Consider the following 16,541-nt stretch of genomic DNA (forward strand, 5'->3'; position numbering starts at 1 on the left):
GTGCAAATTAAGGTTTTATTTCATTTCAAGTCGCCTTTGTACACATCGTGGGACGCTTGTCCTGTTTCCGTGTGATTGTATTTGCAGTTTACGTGCAAAATTACATTATATGTAACTTTAACCATCAGGACTGAACTCACACAAAGAACATTCAGTTGACAATAATTTAATGTAGTTTCTTATCGTTTGTAATAACCATCTGAAGCAATACTCTGCTCACTGTGACCCTGACCTGTCAGAAACAAATGCACATTCGTACTGGAATTAAAAGTCAGTCGAACCCGAGTCTGATGCCAATTGTCATAATCAATGCATCAGGCATCTCAGCGCATTGATCCCTGATTGAAGGACACAACCAAAATATCAATGAATGTATTTAAGGCAAACCATATTAAACACAAACAGAACACCCACACACATAATGGAATCCAGGACCGCGTTAACTTTGTTGTTTTTCAGCTGTAACGTCTTTATCAAGTCAGCCGCTGTCACACCCTGTTGTTTCTCTTCTGTTCGCCTCTGACCGTGTACACAGTGTTGGTATTCATAGATTCTTCATGGCTATACTTTTCTTTCATTGTGTGCTGTACATAGACTGATAATTAAAACGATAAAAGCTCTTTTTTTTTCATACAGTATCCATTCAGTATTGTAATATATTTAAGATAAAAGTAAAACTTTCATTCAAATCATGTCTCCTGTGTTGTGTACCAAAGAAAAGCTTCAGTTTAGTACCTCAAAAGAATAATTCTGAGCCTAAATTCTGATAAGGTGAGCCAATATTCGCAAAAAAGGAAAATCACATGAGGTTGATGTTGCCATAATTTTATAAAAGCAATAAGTCATGAGAGGCTGCGAGTTAAAGTGATTCATTCTTCGAAAGTGTGCTAAAAAGTTGTATCAAAACATACACATATGGCATGTATTACACCAGCAGACAGACATATCTGGTCAGTAACAGCTACAAAAGATCAACATGTTTAAAAATCGAAATGTTAAAAATGCTAATTACTCAATTTCATTAGTGCTTTAAGAGAAAGATGAACGATATCAAATATGATTTGACATTATGAGAGGCATGTTTACAGCACAGTCCTGAATTCATCGAAAATGAAACTCGGCACATGAGCCTCTGCCACCTGAAAAGGAGAGAAAAACAAAATAACTATTACTCATGATTTTTGATGTGCAATATTTGTGTCTTTAAAGAAAATGAATACAACATCTCATGGCAGTATTTCCTACCTTTCTGGGCAGTTTAGTGTAACGCACATAGTCCTCCAGAAACATTAATGCTCCGACTACATCTGAAGGCATGTCTGGAATCTTCTGACTGTAGGGAACAGACGATGTTAGACACTTCTGTTGCTATGATGCCGAAAAGTACGGCATTTATTTTAAAAAAAGCTTCTCCCCTCAAAACCTGTAGATTCCACTCTAAAATCAAAAGAATAAATTATACCTTGCTTTAAATGAAAATCAATATCACATTTTTTATGACAATTAAGCATATTTTTAACGCCATAATACAATAAAAATGACAGATAGTACGATACAAAAATAATAAATATAAATATAGTGTAAAATAATACAAAATATAGTACAGTTATAATGTAATTAATATATTTATTTTACTATCTATCTATCTATCTATATTTATTATTTTTGTATCGTTTTACTCTATATAACTTGCCCATATTTTTAATACCATAATGCAAAAAACTAATTCTCATATTTTGTATCATTTTACATTATGTATTTATAATATAAATACATAGTAAAATAAATATATTAATGATTACGTTATAACTGTACTATATTTTGGATAATTTTACACTATCTATCTTTAGGCTTATTTAACTATTATGTACTTGCATCAAAAAAAAAAAAAAAAAAAAAGTACAACGTACTTAATTGTGTTCATGTTGTATACAATAAAAAAGTAAATTACTGTAATGCCAGATAGTACGATACAAAAATAATAAATATAGTGTAAAATAATACAAAATATAGTACAGTTATAATGTAATTAATATATTTATTTTACTATCTATCTATCTATCTATCTATCTATCTATCTATCTATCTATCTATCTTTATTATTTTTGTATCGTTTTACTCTATATAACTTGCCCATATTTTTGATACCATAATGTAAAAAACTAATTCTCATATTTTGTATCATTTTACATTATGTATTTATAATATAAATACATAGTAAAATAAATATATTAATGATTACGTTATAACTGTACTATATTTTGGATAATTTTACACTATCTATCTTTAGGCTTATTTAACTATTATGTACTTGCATCAAAAAAAAAAAAGAAAAAAGTACAACGTACTTAATTGTGTTCATGTTGTATAGCAAAACACTTGCTGCTATTGAGCTGGGATACGGGTACGGTTAGGGACAAGTTTGGTGGTATGGGTAGGTTTAAGGGTGGGTTAAGGTGTAATATAAAGTGTAATCAAAAAATCTTGGTCACACTTTAGATTAGGGTCCAATTCTCACTATTAACTAACTATTAACTATGACTTTTGCTTCAAACTTATAATTACCGCTTATTAACAATTAGTAAGGTGGTGGTTCAGTTTAGGTATTGGGTATGATTAAGGGATGTAGAATATGGTCATGCAGAATAAGGCATTAATATGTGCTTTATAAGTACTAATAAACGAGTAATATGTCCTAGTAATATGCATCCAAATAAGCAGCTAGTTAATAGTGAGAATTGGACCCTAAACTGAAGTGTTACCAAAATCTTAATAGTCCTAAAATAGTCTTGATTTTATTCAATACAAAATATAATTTCATATTTTTCTGGACATTCTCTGGTGAGATTCACCCTTCTATCGTCACATAGTGAAGTGAGGTACCTGGTGCACTGCTCCATTATGGAGCGAATAAACTGTCCAATCAGAGCCAGGAACTGTTCTGTGTATCTGGAGTGAAACTGTTTGAGCAGCGTCAGGAGACCCAGGACCAGAGGAACCCAATCCACGGGATCTGCAGCCTTCCTGCACGTCATCCCTGTGGAACCAGCACAAACACAGATCAAACCCACTCCAGCAGGAGCTGGAGGCTTTGGTCTCATTTACATACACTATGTTCAAAAGTCTGGGTTCAGTAAGATTTTTTTTTTTTAAGAAAGAAATGAATATTGATCATAAGTGACAGAAAAAAATTGTACCATTTTAAATAATTTAAAATGCTGTTCCTTTGAACTTTCTATTTATCAAAGAATTGTGAAAAAATTTATAGCATAAGAGAAAAAAATTCTTTCAAACACATAAAAAAAATCTTACCGACCCCAAACTTTTGAACAGATGCAAAAAATATTAAAAAGTTACAGACCTTGGGTTTTATTGTACTGCATTTTTGGCAACTGTGCAATGAGGAACAGGAAGTTCACAATGGGAAAATAAGGCAGACGCTTCGTCGTGATGTAGATCTGAAAGTATCAAATTGATAAATAAAACAAAATGGTGGTTGATGTTAATAGGTCATGTCATGTCAGGCAGGGAAGCACTGAAATTTGGGCCTATCTGATAAAATAATCACTGACATGGAGAAATGAATATTTCTCATATACATGACTCACTTTGTTTAGTGGGTTATGGATTCCGGCCGCCTCCAGATAGGCGGTGATGTCGTAGAGCAGGGTGTTGTCGTCTTTGGGATACGGCAGCGATGGATCCTGGTAATGTGCTTCGATATCGGACAGCAGAGACCTGAAAATGATCACACTTCCATTGTAAGTTGTCAAAACTAATCCAAGTACAAAGAAAGGAAGAAACATCATTCCCAACCCACTTGTTCAGATTATCCAGTGCCGCAGCGAGGTGTTTCGAGTCAAATTTACAGGAGTAATTCAATTCGTTGGCGATCTGCTGCCTCAAGATCTGCATCTGACCCACCTGTGAGAAAGGATCATGGTCTTTTTCAGCATGAATATATGCAAAATCAAATAGAAATAATGGATGGAAAAACAAATGTTCAAAATGAAGTCTCAGAAATAAAAAGAAAGCAACACCTTCATGATGGCTTCCAGATAAGACGCCCAAATCTTCTGGGTTTTGGCCACAGCGTTGGCGTAAACTTTGCTTGCATTTGCTGAATATTGATGTAGAAAGATAAATATATTAAGAACACGACAGTGGGAATAAGTGTCAGGCTTAAGGCCCGGGTATACTTCATTTTCCACGTTCCGCTCCGTCTTGCGCACACGGGCATTTTAAAGTATACTCCTTTGGCTGCGAGCACGGAAAGATGCGTCCGGCACGTGCACACTATCTAGTGGACTTTGTTTTCAAGTGCACCCTGCACGCAGATAGTGTAAATCACCCTCTAGATGATGTAAATTACGCAGAGAGCAGATGGCTGAAGTATACTTTGGGCATTTTGGAAGTGCATCAAACACACTTACCCACAATCCCTTTGACAGGATTGACAGCTGTCAGCAGAGCTTTAAACACGTCAACCACCGCTTTGTCTTTCAGGATGTTCTTCTGAAGGACTGTCAGGAAATTCTGCAAAGGAGAAATTTCTTTTTTATTATTGTTTATATTATTATTATTATTTAGATGAAATTTATTGTGATGAGGGGATTTCAAGGTATTCACTAAATATTGATGTAATTATTTGTACAGACATTGATTGACTTTGATTCAATTGACTTTTTGATTCAGTTACGACTTTTATGATTCAGTTCCTGAAAGGAAGCTTGGAAGCCTCAAAAACTCAGTTACTCTTCACTCCCATTATAAAGCTTGGAAGAGCCAGGATATTTTTTTTCATATAACTCTAATTGTGTTTGGCTGTGAAAAGAAAGTCATATACACCTAAGATGGCTTGAGAGCGAGTAAATTATGAGATTTTGGGTTGAACTAACCCTTTTAAGGCCCTGATACACTTCAAGCGAAATTGAAGAACGAACGAACTTGTGTGACGTCATTTAAAAACAAATAAGGCCAAAATGAAGTTTGTTTAGTGTTCGTCTCAGGAGTTCGACATTTTCTTTCCAGAAAACCCTTTGAACTACCACTGAACACACTGGAGAGCTGCTTTATAGTAAAAACTGAAGTTGTAATTCTAATGGGAAGAGACACTGACACTATTTTTTCATGTCTTGCTACTTTTACTGTATTAATAAATGTGACGTGACTGCTGTGAATTGCAGAGCCTGTGCAAACATATCCACATCACTACAATCAGACGCTTTCTTAAGTGCCGTTTTCTCACCGTTGTCATGCAATTCGACTTGATTTGATTAGTTCAAATCATCAATGGTCAATTTCAAAATCATTGCATTTCAGTAGAAATTGAGCACAAGTTTCACCTGCAGCTCCTTCACGATCATGAAACACAAGAGTCGGTCGAGTCCGTTCAGGCCGAAGGTCCCCAGCGTGTCTTGAATCTCAGAGAAGAGTCGGTTGTTGGTCACTTCCTGATGCGTCCTCAAATCGTACCAAGTGTTCAGCTGGTCAATGTAACACGTCATTCTGAGAGGAATAAAGACGAGGAACATGACATTTCTCCAGGCTTTTGGCATCTGGCCGTCAAAGCATCAAAAGTTTGAAATAATCACTTTTGCGCTGACTTACTTTGGATCCGTGATCCTCAGGATTTCCCTGCAAAGGCGTCCAATAAACGTGGCGGATTCATCAACAGACGGATACTTAGGAATGGGAATGTGGGTGGACTGGTAGACGCTTTGCCAGTCTTGGATCTGAAAATCAACACTAGAAGTATAAGCTACCAATGAACGACAAAATCTGAAGTTTAAAAGAGGCTCAATATGAATAAGACGCTGCAAAGACCGAGACCTTCGTCCTGAGGAAACTGTTACACTCCTGCTCTACGTTGTAGTTGATGATACGAGACACCTCCTCCTGCCAGATCTTCAGTCCGTAGATGCTCACGTAATCCTGAATATATTCAAATGAGCGATAAAACCCATCCATGGTGGCAGCCATTTCCTTCAGCTTTGGCATCAGCTCACTGGGCTGAAAGAGAAACAATATGATGTTCTAAACACAAAGGACAGAGATATAATTGTTTAGCAGGGCAAGATGAAGGTTTGCTCACTTTGGCTTTGGGGTTGAAGATGAGGCCTTTGTGCAGAGCGTAAGCGACACGTTTGACCAGCTCTTTCCTGATCCCGTCCTCCAGAAGCTGCTTCGGATCCACCTGAAACAGACGTGTTTTCATGGTTTCCGAGCTCTCATGGTCGTATAAAAATGTGTAATACTCCGTAAACATAGAAATAAGGCTAGTTAAACCATGTTACCAACTACATTATTCTCAACAAGAAATAAAAAAAAATCCACCCTATTACCTGTAATTCTTATTGCAAATTTATGGTCTGCATCAGTGCAAAAAGAAAATGCTGTGATCTATCAAAAATGATCAACGTGTAACATTCAGAGAATCTTTAGAGTACCTTGATAATGCCGACAAGTGTGGTCTTCATCATCAAAATACCTTCAGTGAAGACTGAGATGGCATGAGTGAGTTTAGCTACCTGTCAAATGGAGATCGGCATCGAGTTACTTTATTTATTATCATTTATAAATAATTACACTAAATAAATCTATACAAGAACAGCAACCTGTTGTTGACTCATACTCTAAGTATGTGAACGCAAACACCTCCAGGTTCTTACACAGGCTTGATTTTGTGGAGAATTTTGCTGAGCAAGTTAGTTATATAGAGTAAAATAATACAAAATATAATACATATAAATATAGAGAGTAAAATAATACAAATACATAATAAATATAAATATATGGAGAGTAAAATAAATAAAAAATAAAAAATTATATATATACAATTAGAAGAATTAGATTATATAAAATAGAAGAATAGAAAAATGTTCTATATAAAATAGAAAAATAGAAGAATGCAAAATATAATAAATATAAATATATAGAGTAAAATAATGCAAAATAGAAATATATGTAGAGTAAAATAAATAGAAATATATAGATTAAAATAATACTACATTTATAATATAATCGTTTTTATAATCTGCATAAATCAAAAGCAGCATAAAAAAAATACTATACAACATTTATGAATAAATTATGGATGTGTGAGACTATTCGACTGGTCAATTAAATGATACCCTGATAATCTACAGGTTTTGTGAAAAAATAATAAAAAAAGTAAAATAATAAAATATTAAAATTGACTAACTAAAATGTCATGTCAAGATTTCATAATTTTCAGGGCAAAGGCGGCATGTTTATAGTAAGCTTCCTAGATAATATCACATCTGGTTTGATGGCAAAGACAACCGAAGGAAACACTATCGCTTGTTACAGCCACATTCAAGAGCTCAAATGTATCTGTCGTACCTCGTAACGGGCACTGAGTTGAGAGTAGTCCTTCAGTTTGTCTTTGTCCAGACGTGTGGGCACCTCCATAATGTCATGGATCTGCAGTTTGATGATTTTGGCCAGCGAGGTGAACATACTCTCCGGAATGATCTGCAGTACCTGGTAGGAAGCATGTTTGCATGAAACGCGTTTAAAGAGATATGGAACAAATACAGAGACATTAATAAAGTGATTTCTTCTCCAAACCTTTCTAACATAAGCCACCAGCTCCCCGGAGTAAAACTGAGACACGCTGAGCAGATCTGGACTGTTGACCTGGTTGATCCGTAGAAGAGGCAGATCCAGCGCAGACGCCAGCTGTTCGTGTTCACAATGAAGAGCAGATTCAGTTATAAAGTGGATATGTTTCTGGTGTCACACATTACCAGGCCAGTCTGACTCACCTTCAGAAAAGTGGCTCTGAGTTTGGTCACCATCGAGGGGTTTGCTCTGATGCTCTCTTGCATTATTGAGGTGAAGCTGTGAGAAACACATTGGGAAAAGGAACTTTAAAGTGCCACCATTGTGGTTTTTCAGATATCACCTTTCATGTAGTGTGTGATATAGTTGTTTGTGAATGTCTGATAAACAGTTGTTTGTGAATGTTGTTTGTGAAGATCTAAGTGCCTGATAAAGAGTTACTGTCTACCAAAAGAAAGAACCGATTCTGAACCGCCTGAAACGAGTCGTCAGCGATTTCAGTCTAACTTTCTACAAGAACCTATGTTGTTTTGCATAATGGTAGCCCATGGTCTTCATTGGTTGCCAGCAAACAACATCTACTTTGACCCGCCCTCAAATACTGTAGTTGTAGCTGACGCCTGGAAGAGTTTGGTTCGTGTCGTCGACATGTCGCACGCAAAGCCCGGCACACACCAAGCCAACGTCAAAGAACTAGCGATGACAAAAGCTGACACGTTGTCTGCATCTCGGCCAAAAAGCTGTGCTTGAACACACCAAAAGGACTAAAAAGGCTAACTTAAGTCAACTAACTTAGCACATGTGTTCTGCGCCTGCGATCTGTCTATATCAGCAGGTATCAATAGTCTATTTTCGTAATTCAAAAAGAGAAACCGAAATTAGGACTATAGAAATACAAACCTTAAACAAAGCAGTGATTGCTTACTATTCTGAATATCAATCACGCGGATCAATTTCTTCATTCCAGTCGGCTTATGTTATTATGAAAATCGTGTGCATTCAAATGCTCAGGTAAGATTATGTAAAATTTGAACCGCCTTCTGTCTGTACCGTCTTGACTTCTTTGCTCGCTTTCACCAGTTTCGCTTTTATTCACGTGCACTGACTCACCAAACTAAGCTGAACAGCCAATCAGAGTTCTCTCTCTCACCGACGGCCAGACGCCGATTCAACATGATGAATCGGCACAAAAATCCTGACTAGAGCCAACAGTGCAGAACACCAAAAAAAAAAAACCGAAGCCGATTGCCCAATGGCCGAAAGTCAGCTTGGTGTGTTCCGGCATTAAAGCTATTGCAACAAACCTCCAAAACTAAATTATAAATCTTTAAATAGCATAATTGGGGAACTTTAACCTTAAATGTGTGAGAAAACAAAAAGAGGCCAATGTAACGCCAATACCTGTCAATGATCTGCCAGGCGTAGGACAAATCCCCCACAATCTGCATTGTGATTAGCACCTCTTCTTTAATATTGATGGTGCGGATCATCTGATGGAGGAACTTGCGTGTGTCCGCCAGGAACTGACACACCTGCAGGTTCGACTCCAGCTGGTGAAACTCTTGGACCTTCCCAGAGAAACAATTTCATGTGAAATCACTGAAGAGAATCACATCACAGCACATGTTCAGATGTGTTCGTACCTCCACAAGAGCCTGAATGAGCTGCACAGTCTTCCTGCCAGCAGCGGTCGAGTCCTCATAGTTCAGGGACTCGATCTGTTTGGAGATCTCTCGGAACCAGGCCTGAAGATTCTCTGATAAACAAATCAATGCATGAGCGATAATGTCTACAGTGCAGAAAGGCATGTTGTGGTTCTGCATGTTTACCGTTTTTCTCCACCCTGGTGAGAGGTTTGACCCCAGAAAACACCTCGGCCAGCTCCATCATTCTCTCTGATCCTTCCTTCTTATAGCTCTCCCACTTGAGCTGCTTCTCTGCCAACATCTGCTTGAACATCTGCAAATCACGCAAACCGAGAGAAGTAAATTATGAGAGGCTTCTATGTGAGATCCCATATCAAAATACAGTACCATTAAAGTTTGGGGTCGGTAAGATTGTTTCATGTTTTAGAAAGAAGTCTCTTATGCTCACCAAGGCTGCATTTGTATAATCAAAAATACAGTAAAACAGTAATATTGTGAAATATTATTACACTATTTTCTAATTTAATATAATATATACAAGTAATTTATTCCTGTGATTTTTTTTTCAGCATCATTACTCCAGTCTTCAGTGTCACATGATCCTTCAGAAATCATTCAAGAAAAATGTATTATTATTATCAATGTTGAGAACAGTTTTGCTTAATATTTTTGTGGAAGCTGTGATAGACTTTTACAGGATTCTTTAATGAATAGAGTTAAAAAGAACAGCATTTATTTGAAATAGAAATTTACCATTATGTCTTTGGTGTCACTTTTGATCAATTTAATGTGTCCTTGCTAAATAAAAGCATTAATTTGTCTAAAGAAAGACAAAAATTATTTACTGACCCCAAACTTTTGAACAGTAGTGTACATCTAGAAAATGTTATCTTGCATGAAAGTTAATAAAAGCCTTTACTATGGAAGGCTATATTGGCCTCATGGACAGATAAATACACAAAATCTGAAAGTCCACTAGACAAAAATACATGGTAATAAGTCGGAACAGGGTGAAGGTCTGAGCTGAGATTGGTAGATATGCCCTAGGATGAATTACATTTTTACCTTTTTGTCTTATGTTACAGATCAAATAAAAAAACAAGACTTCTAAACCAACAAAATAAGGAACAGTGACGTTTGAGCTGAGGCACATTTTTCAGATTATTTCGATTTACCTCTTTGAGTATGAACTCAAACTGGGCCGTGTCCAGCAGCAGTTGAAACAGAATTTTGGGATTGTATTTGGAGTCATTGATAATTTGCTCTTTGATCTGACGCAGTCTCTTGTTGTTTGGATCATAAGCTTTAACAAAAAACAAAAAACAACAACAATTACTCATAAAAGCATTTTGATGCATTATATCGAACAGCAAACTCTACAAAGGTATACTTCCTTTCAAATAGATTCAGTAATCAAAGCTCAAAACATTTAAACCAATGGTTCTTAGTCAGGGGTCTAGGACCCTCAAGGGGGCCTTCCCCTCAATTCACTCCCTCAACAACTGTCATTTTTATTTAAGCACCAGAATTCCTATGGTCTTGAAAGACCTGGATATTTAACTCTTTCCTCGCCATTGACGAAATTTTCCGTCATTTATGAGACGATTACTCGCCATTGACAGAATTTTCCGGCTTTCTGTGTACGGTAGGGGGCGCTATTATGCATCTTCTGAAGGAGTAGAGAATATCCAGATCAAAACACAGACAAAAAAGAAGCAGAAATAAGCCATAAAAGCATTGCTTATTGGACATTGAAAAATACTTTTTTACGAAACTTACCCACATTCAAGTGTAGATAAAAAAAGAATGCATGAAGCTAGAATAAAACATTTTTTTTTTGTTTAAAGCAGAGGCTCTGTTCTTTCTTTTGATATATTGCATTTTCAGATGTTCATACAACAAAATATTCTGGGGGCTATGAAATTTTTGTCAAAATTATCTTTTTTTTAAACTGCTGGTGGTGAAAGAGTTAAGCAAGCCTATTATTACAAGTGTAATTTCTAAACCTGGAAATGTCATGTCCAATGTCAATGAAACTTCCAGAATTGTGGAATATACTTCTTTTAATTATCTAGAATTATTAAATAAACTGCCCGGCCCAAAAGCCCAATTTAAATCAAGAAAATCAATTTTTGGTCAAGATTTTGTATTGAAACGCAAGAGTCCAGCACTCTGTAAAGTCTCCTCCAGCACATCCCAAAGACTCTCGATGAATTTAAGGTCTGGACTCAGAGGAGCCAATTCATGTGTGAAAATGATTCTTCATGCTCCTCACAACCATTCTTTCATAATTTGAGCCTGATGAATCTTGACATTGTCATTGTGGAATATGGCCATGGTACGTCTTCCTACACACTCCATCAATTAGGGTTAGAAGAACTGTTGCCAAGCATATAACAAGCTAGAAACATAATAATCACTGCAATGATGATCCAATCATAGACTCTTCATTTGCCTATTTAAATCCAAACAGTGACTTTTTTTGCCCAGGCAGTGTATAATAACAATATATTATTATATAATTATTTATTTCTTTAAATATATTGACACTACTAGTTTCTGAAACTTTCTGTAAATAAAAAAGGTTTAAAAATATTTTGTCATTACAGCAGAAGCACCAAAAATATCTAGTATAATATGGTCTTTGAAAGTGTGGGTGTCTAAATCAAAAAGGTTGAGAAGTGCTGGGTTATTGGCTTTACTGGCCTCACCGGACTCTGCAGTGTGCAGCATCAGCCAGCGGATGGCAACGTTACAGTCACGGAGGCAGTTGAGCAGTTTGGGAATGTTGTCCAGGACGATTTCTTCTCTCAGGAATCCCTCCTTCAACAACTGCTGTACCTGCGGCCGCAAACTCTCCACACTGGCAGCGTATCGACCGGCCTGAGACGAGATAACTGTGTGTGAGCCCAGAGTGACTCTGGTTTAGATCGAACGTGTGTGTGAATGGGAACAACACAGGTGACTGTACCTGTTCTCTAATGTTGGCTGTCTCCAGCGTGTAGTTCAGGGCTATTTTAGCAGCTTTATATGGTTCCCACGCTTCCACCAAGTTCACAGTGATCCCCATGTATATGCTTATAACCTGAAGATTTAAGGTCGGTATTGCAATATAAAACATATCATGCATATAACATTTTCATTACATCAGTTATGGTAAACGGAAGCAATGAACCAATGAGGTTCATTCTCATGTGTTACGCAGCACGTTTGAGCTTCTGCAAGAACCAATGAGGTTCATTCTCATGTGTTACGCAGCACGTTTGAGCTTCCGCAAGAACCAATGAGGTTCATTCTCATGTGTTACGCAGCACGTTTGAGCTTCCGCAAGAACCAATGAGGTTCATTCTCATGTGTTACGCAGCACGTTTGAGCTTCCACAAGAACCAATGAGGTTCATTCTCATGTGTTACGCAGCACGTTTGAGCTTCCGCAAGAACCAATGAGGTTCATTCTCATGTGTTACGCAGCACGTTTGAGCTTCCACAAGAACCAATGAGGTTCATTCTCATGTGTTACGCAGCACGTTTGAGCTTCCACAAGAACCAATGAGGTTCATTCTCATGTGTTACGCAGCACGTTTGAGCTTCCGCAAGAACCAATGAGGTTCATTCTCATGTGTTACGCAGCACGTTTGAGCTTCCGCAAGAACCAATGAGGTTCATTCTCATGTGTTACGCAGCACGTTTGAGCTTCCGCAAGAACCAATGAGGTTCATTCTCATGTGTTACGCAGCACGTTTGAGCTTCCGCAAGAACCAATGAGGTTCATTCTCATGTGTTACGCAGCACGTTTGAGCTTCCGCAAGAACCAATGAGGTTCATTCTCGCGTTACACAGCACGTTTGAGCTTCTGCAAGAACCAATGAGGTTCATTCTCATGTGTTACGCAGCACGTTTGAGCTTCCGCAAGAACCAATGAGGTTCATTCTCATGTGTTACGCAGCACGTTTGAGCTTCCGCAAGAACCAATGAGGTTCATTCTCATGTGTTACGCAGCACGTTTGAGCTTCCGCAAGAACCAATGAGGTTCATTCTCATGTGTTACGCAGCACGTTTGAGCTTCTGCAAGAACCAATGAGGTTCATTCTCGCGTTACGCAGCACGTTTGAGCTTCTGCAAGAACCAATGAGGTTTGTTCTCACGCAGAGCAGGTTTGGTTGAACTTCTGTTTATGTTCGCTTATCAATGTTTATATGTGGATAAAAGCCTAAATTAAATCTGTTCATCATATAAAGTGATTAAGTCTCTTCCGAAAATGTGGACTAAACCACTCAATTCATATCAGTTTTCATTTTTATTAGTTTTACGATCTCTTTATGAACTTTTTGAAGTGTCAAAGTGGTAGTTACATATTTCATCAAAAAGTTCTTCGTTTGTGTTCTGAAGATGAACGAAAGACATGAGGGCGAGTAATTCATTTTTGGGTGAACTATCCCTTTCATAAAGTCTTCTCACCCAGTTGTCAGGGAAGTATTTGTCCACGATCTCTCTCATCTTGGCCTGTTGTGTTTGCAGGATGGAGGGGGTGAAATATAAGCAGACACACAGCATAGCGGCCTGTGTGGCCAGCGCTGTACTCCGGTGCTCCGGCAGAGGATACGCAGAGACCTAGAACAGATGAAACATTGTACATAACAGATGAGTTATCTGCCTAAATGAGGGGTTTTCAAAACATACTGATCCCAAAGACCCCGAATATGTGAGGAACCTCCTTCCAAAAATATAAATATAAGCCACCATTTTTATGTATAAAGAAGACAAATGTAGAAAAATATGCGAAATGTATTGGTTAGAAAATATACTTTCTATAAAGTTTCTGCATTTTATCTGTCAACATATTAAAATAATTTGTCATTATCAAATGTATTTAATTTTATATATGTATTTATGTATGTAACTGTATCTATTTTTGCATTTTATGTCAATAGAATAAAAAAAGAATAATTATCAAACTTATTTTATTATACACACACACACATATATATAAATGTTTTTACACCTTTTCTCTGAACATTTATCTGTCAATAAAATTAAATAGTTATTATTTTTAAACTTATTTTATTAATAATAATGTTTTTTTTGCACTTTTTTTCTTTGAACTTTTAGATTAAGTAACTTTATTGAATTTTATCCATCAAAAGAATAAAATAATTTTACATTATCAAACTTATTTTATCATTCATTATTATGTATGTTTAAAAAAAAAATTTTTATCTGAACCTTACTGATTCATTTTTTGTTTGTATGTCAATAGAATAAAATTATTTAACATAATCTAATTTATTTTACTATTTATTAGTGCTATTTTCATTTACTGTTTTTTTTTTGGTTTTTTTTACACCATTTTTCTCTGAACTTTCCCGAGGAGCCCCTAGCTCCCCCAGTTTAAATCACACCACTGTCTTGCCTGGTTGTAAATGTCGTCAGAGCGGAGGCGGCCGATCACCATACTGATGAAGGTGGTGCTTATGGGAACTCTCTGGAAGTAGCTCTCGGGGTAGTTGGGAGGCCGTTTGGCTCCCGGGTGACTGGAGTATCCCGTGCTGCGCAAGAGCTTGCAGATGTCGTCCAGGTTGGAGTCGCCCGAGGAGCGGGCAGCGCTGGGGAAATGAGAAATAGTGTTTAATGTGTTCATTCAGTAGCACCTGGACGTGTTTGTCCATTTGATGAGATAAATCATCTCATCTGAGCTGCTTTCAGATGAGTTGAGTAAAAAAAAACAAAAAAAACTCCAAAAAATGCAAGAGTGTAAGGCAAGATATCGTCTTACCTGTATCTGTAGTAGGACACCAGCATCCTTTCTCTCACCTCCCCCTCCATCTTCTGATCAATGACCAGTAACATGACTCCATACAGGTACAGAGCCTCACACTGACAGAAATCACATGCATTACTGATTTCCTCCATTAACTCCTATTTGTTTTATATTTAGTGAGTCAGAAATTTACCAGGAGCTGTTTCCCATCTTCATTCAGTAAAACAGTTTCCAGTGTTTGTTGAATGTAGACCCCTTCATTGAGATCATCCAAGTACCTTCAGAGGAAGCAATACATTTCTTTAAATTGAATAAATAAGAAGAAGAAGATTTGATTTAGAGAGAAATCCACTAAATTATGTCAAATAAATAAATAAATGTATATTTGCTCCAGCAAAACTAATGGTGCTGATTTGCTTGTTGAATTTTCCCCTCTTTTTGCTAAAAATGTTCACTATTTCAGATCCGTTGCGTTTGAAAACAACACACCTTATCAAGTCGACAACATATTTATGGACACTCTCAAAGGCCAGGTAGAACCGCGTCAATATTTCTATGTTGTTTTCCCGAAACTCCTCATCCAAATCCTGCAGCTCCGGCTTTGCTTCCAGTTTACCCTCATAATACTCCTGACCCTAGAACACACAGATTCACATCAGAACCAGTTGCTTACTGCAAATCTTTCTGAGCATCTTGGAAAGATCAGATCCAATTCATTTATGATGACATAATTACAGATGACAGACAATGAGAGTACCTTAAAGTAGCTGAAATCACAGATTATGTCTCCATATTTCTGCTGGTCACTCTTGTCTTTGAGTCTGAAAACTGCAGGAATGAAGTCTGACAGCCTCAGTAATTCTGCTATGATGGCGTTTCCTCTGGACACAATCCTCAGGATGGCCTGACCACACAGGTTGTTCTCTGCCAGAAAATCCACCATGATGAGGAAGAAAACAGCAGATCTGTTCTCTGATCATTCAGTCTCTCCTCAGTGATGGCCAGATCTGATGACATTCAATAAAAAAGCATTACTTTTCCATGCTAACCACGTAAATGACTGCCTTCATTACAGATTACGGTGATTTTACGTAACTCTAACCTCAAATTATTTTTTCCCCATAATATATTTCAATAACAATCTACTGTTTATTGCTGAATCTGCGCTCAAATAGCATGAACACACTAAATATGATTGACTATAAAGTGATGCACTGTAATAGCCAAATCCACATTTATACGTAACGTTTATATGATTGAATTATGTTTTTTATTTATTTTAGATTTTGGTCACTCACCCTCTGCAGTACAGATCAGACACTTCCTGTTTACAAATCACGTGGGTGTCACGAGGGGAACTCATTGGTCGCTCCGCCCAGCGCTGAGGGCTAAATGGCTGCGTACTGGTCAACTGCTTCAAAATAAAAGTCTCACGATTGACGTTTAAACATGTTTATTTGAGTGATGCTTCAAATAGGTAAACATTTGTGTGCCCTAAAAGATCCTATTTGTGTCTCTTTAATCACGTTTTACACATATTTAATGGTTAGA

General features: G+C 37.1%; 1 protein-coding gene across 1 annotated transcript; it reads right to left on the reverse strand.

Annotated features, from left to right (window-relative positions):
* washc5 (WASH complex subunit 5) lies at positions 1 to 16,340 on the reverse strand. The gene is made up of 29 exons (XM_084384743.1): positions 16,289 to 16,340; positions 15,748 to 15,997; positions 15,480 to 15,625; positions 15,184 to 15,268; positions 15,006 to 15,106; positions 14,643 to 14,835; positions 13,691 to 13,843; positions 12,205 to 12,318; positions 11,945 to 12,116; positions 10,409 to 10,536; positions 9,417 to 9,546; positions 9,231 to 9,343; positions 8,989 to 9,155; positions 7,791 to 7,866; positions 7,594 to 7,704; positions 7,366 to 7,506; positions 6,450 to 6,530; positions 6,095 to 6,196; positions 5,833 to 6,012; positions 5,611 to 5,735; positions 5,346 to 5,508; positions 4,434 to 4,536; positions 4,041 to 4,120; positions 3,821 to 3,924; positions 3,609 to 3,738; positions 3,362 to 3,458; positions 2,884 to 3,037; positions 1,246 to 1,333; positions 1 to 1,139 (listed from the first exon to the last, which is right to left on the reverse strand). The coding sequence occupies exons 2-29, from the start codon at positions 15,931 to 15,933 to the stop codon at positions 1,083 to 1,085; spliced, it is 3,480 nt and encodes a 1,159-aa protein (XP_084240869.1). The 5' UTR covers positions 15,934 to 15,997; positions 16,289 to 16,340; the 3' UTR covers positions 1 to 1,082.
* Between the last annotated feature and the right edge of the window lie 201 nt (positions 16,341 to 16,541).

The sequence above is a fragment of the Rutilus rutilus genome, assembly GCF_951802725.1.
Source record: "Rutilus rutilus genome assembly, chromosome: 17".
Classification (NCBI taxonomy): Eukaryota; Metazoa; Chordata; class Actinopteri; order Cypriniformes; family Leuciscidae; genus Rutilus; species Rutilus rutilus.

Bases quoted from the DNA above. Each gene is read 5' to 3' on its own strand.
- washc5 (XM_084384743.1), bottom strand. From the start codon at position 15,933: ATGGTGGATTTTCTGGCAGAGAACAACCTGTGTGGTCAGGCCATCCTG. The intron at 13,844-14,642 runs GCAAGACAGTGG...CATCTGTTCTAG, and splicing joins CTGACGACATTTACAACCAG to GTCTCTGCGTATCCTCTGCC. The intron at 12,117-12,204 runs GTACAGTCACCT...ATCTCGTCTCAG, and splicing joins CAGCCAACATTAGAGAACAG to GCCGGTCGATACGCTGCCAG.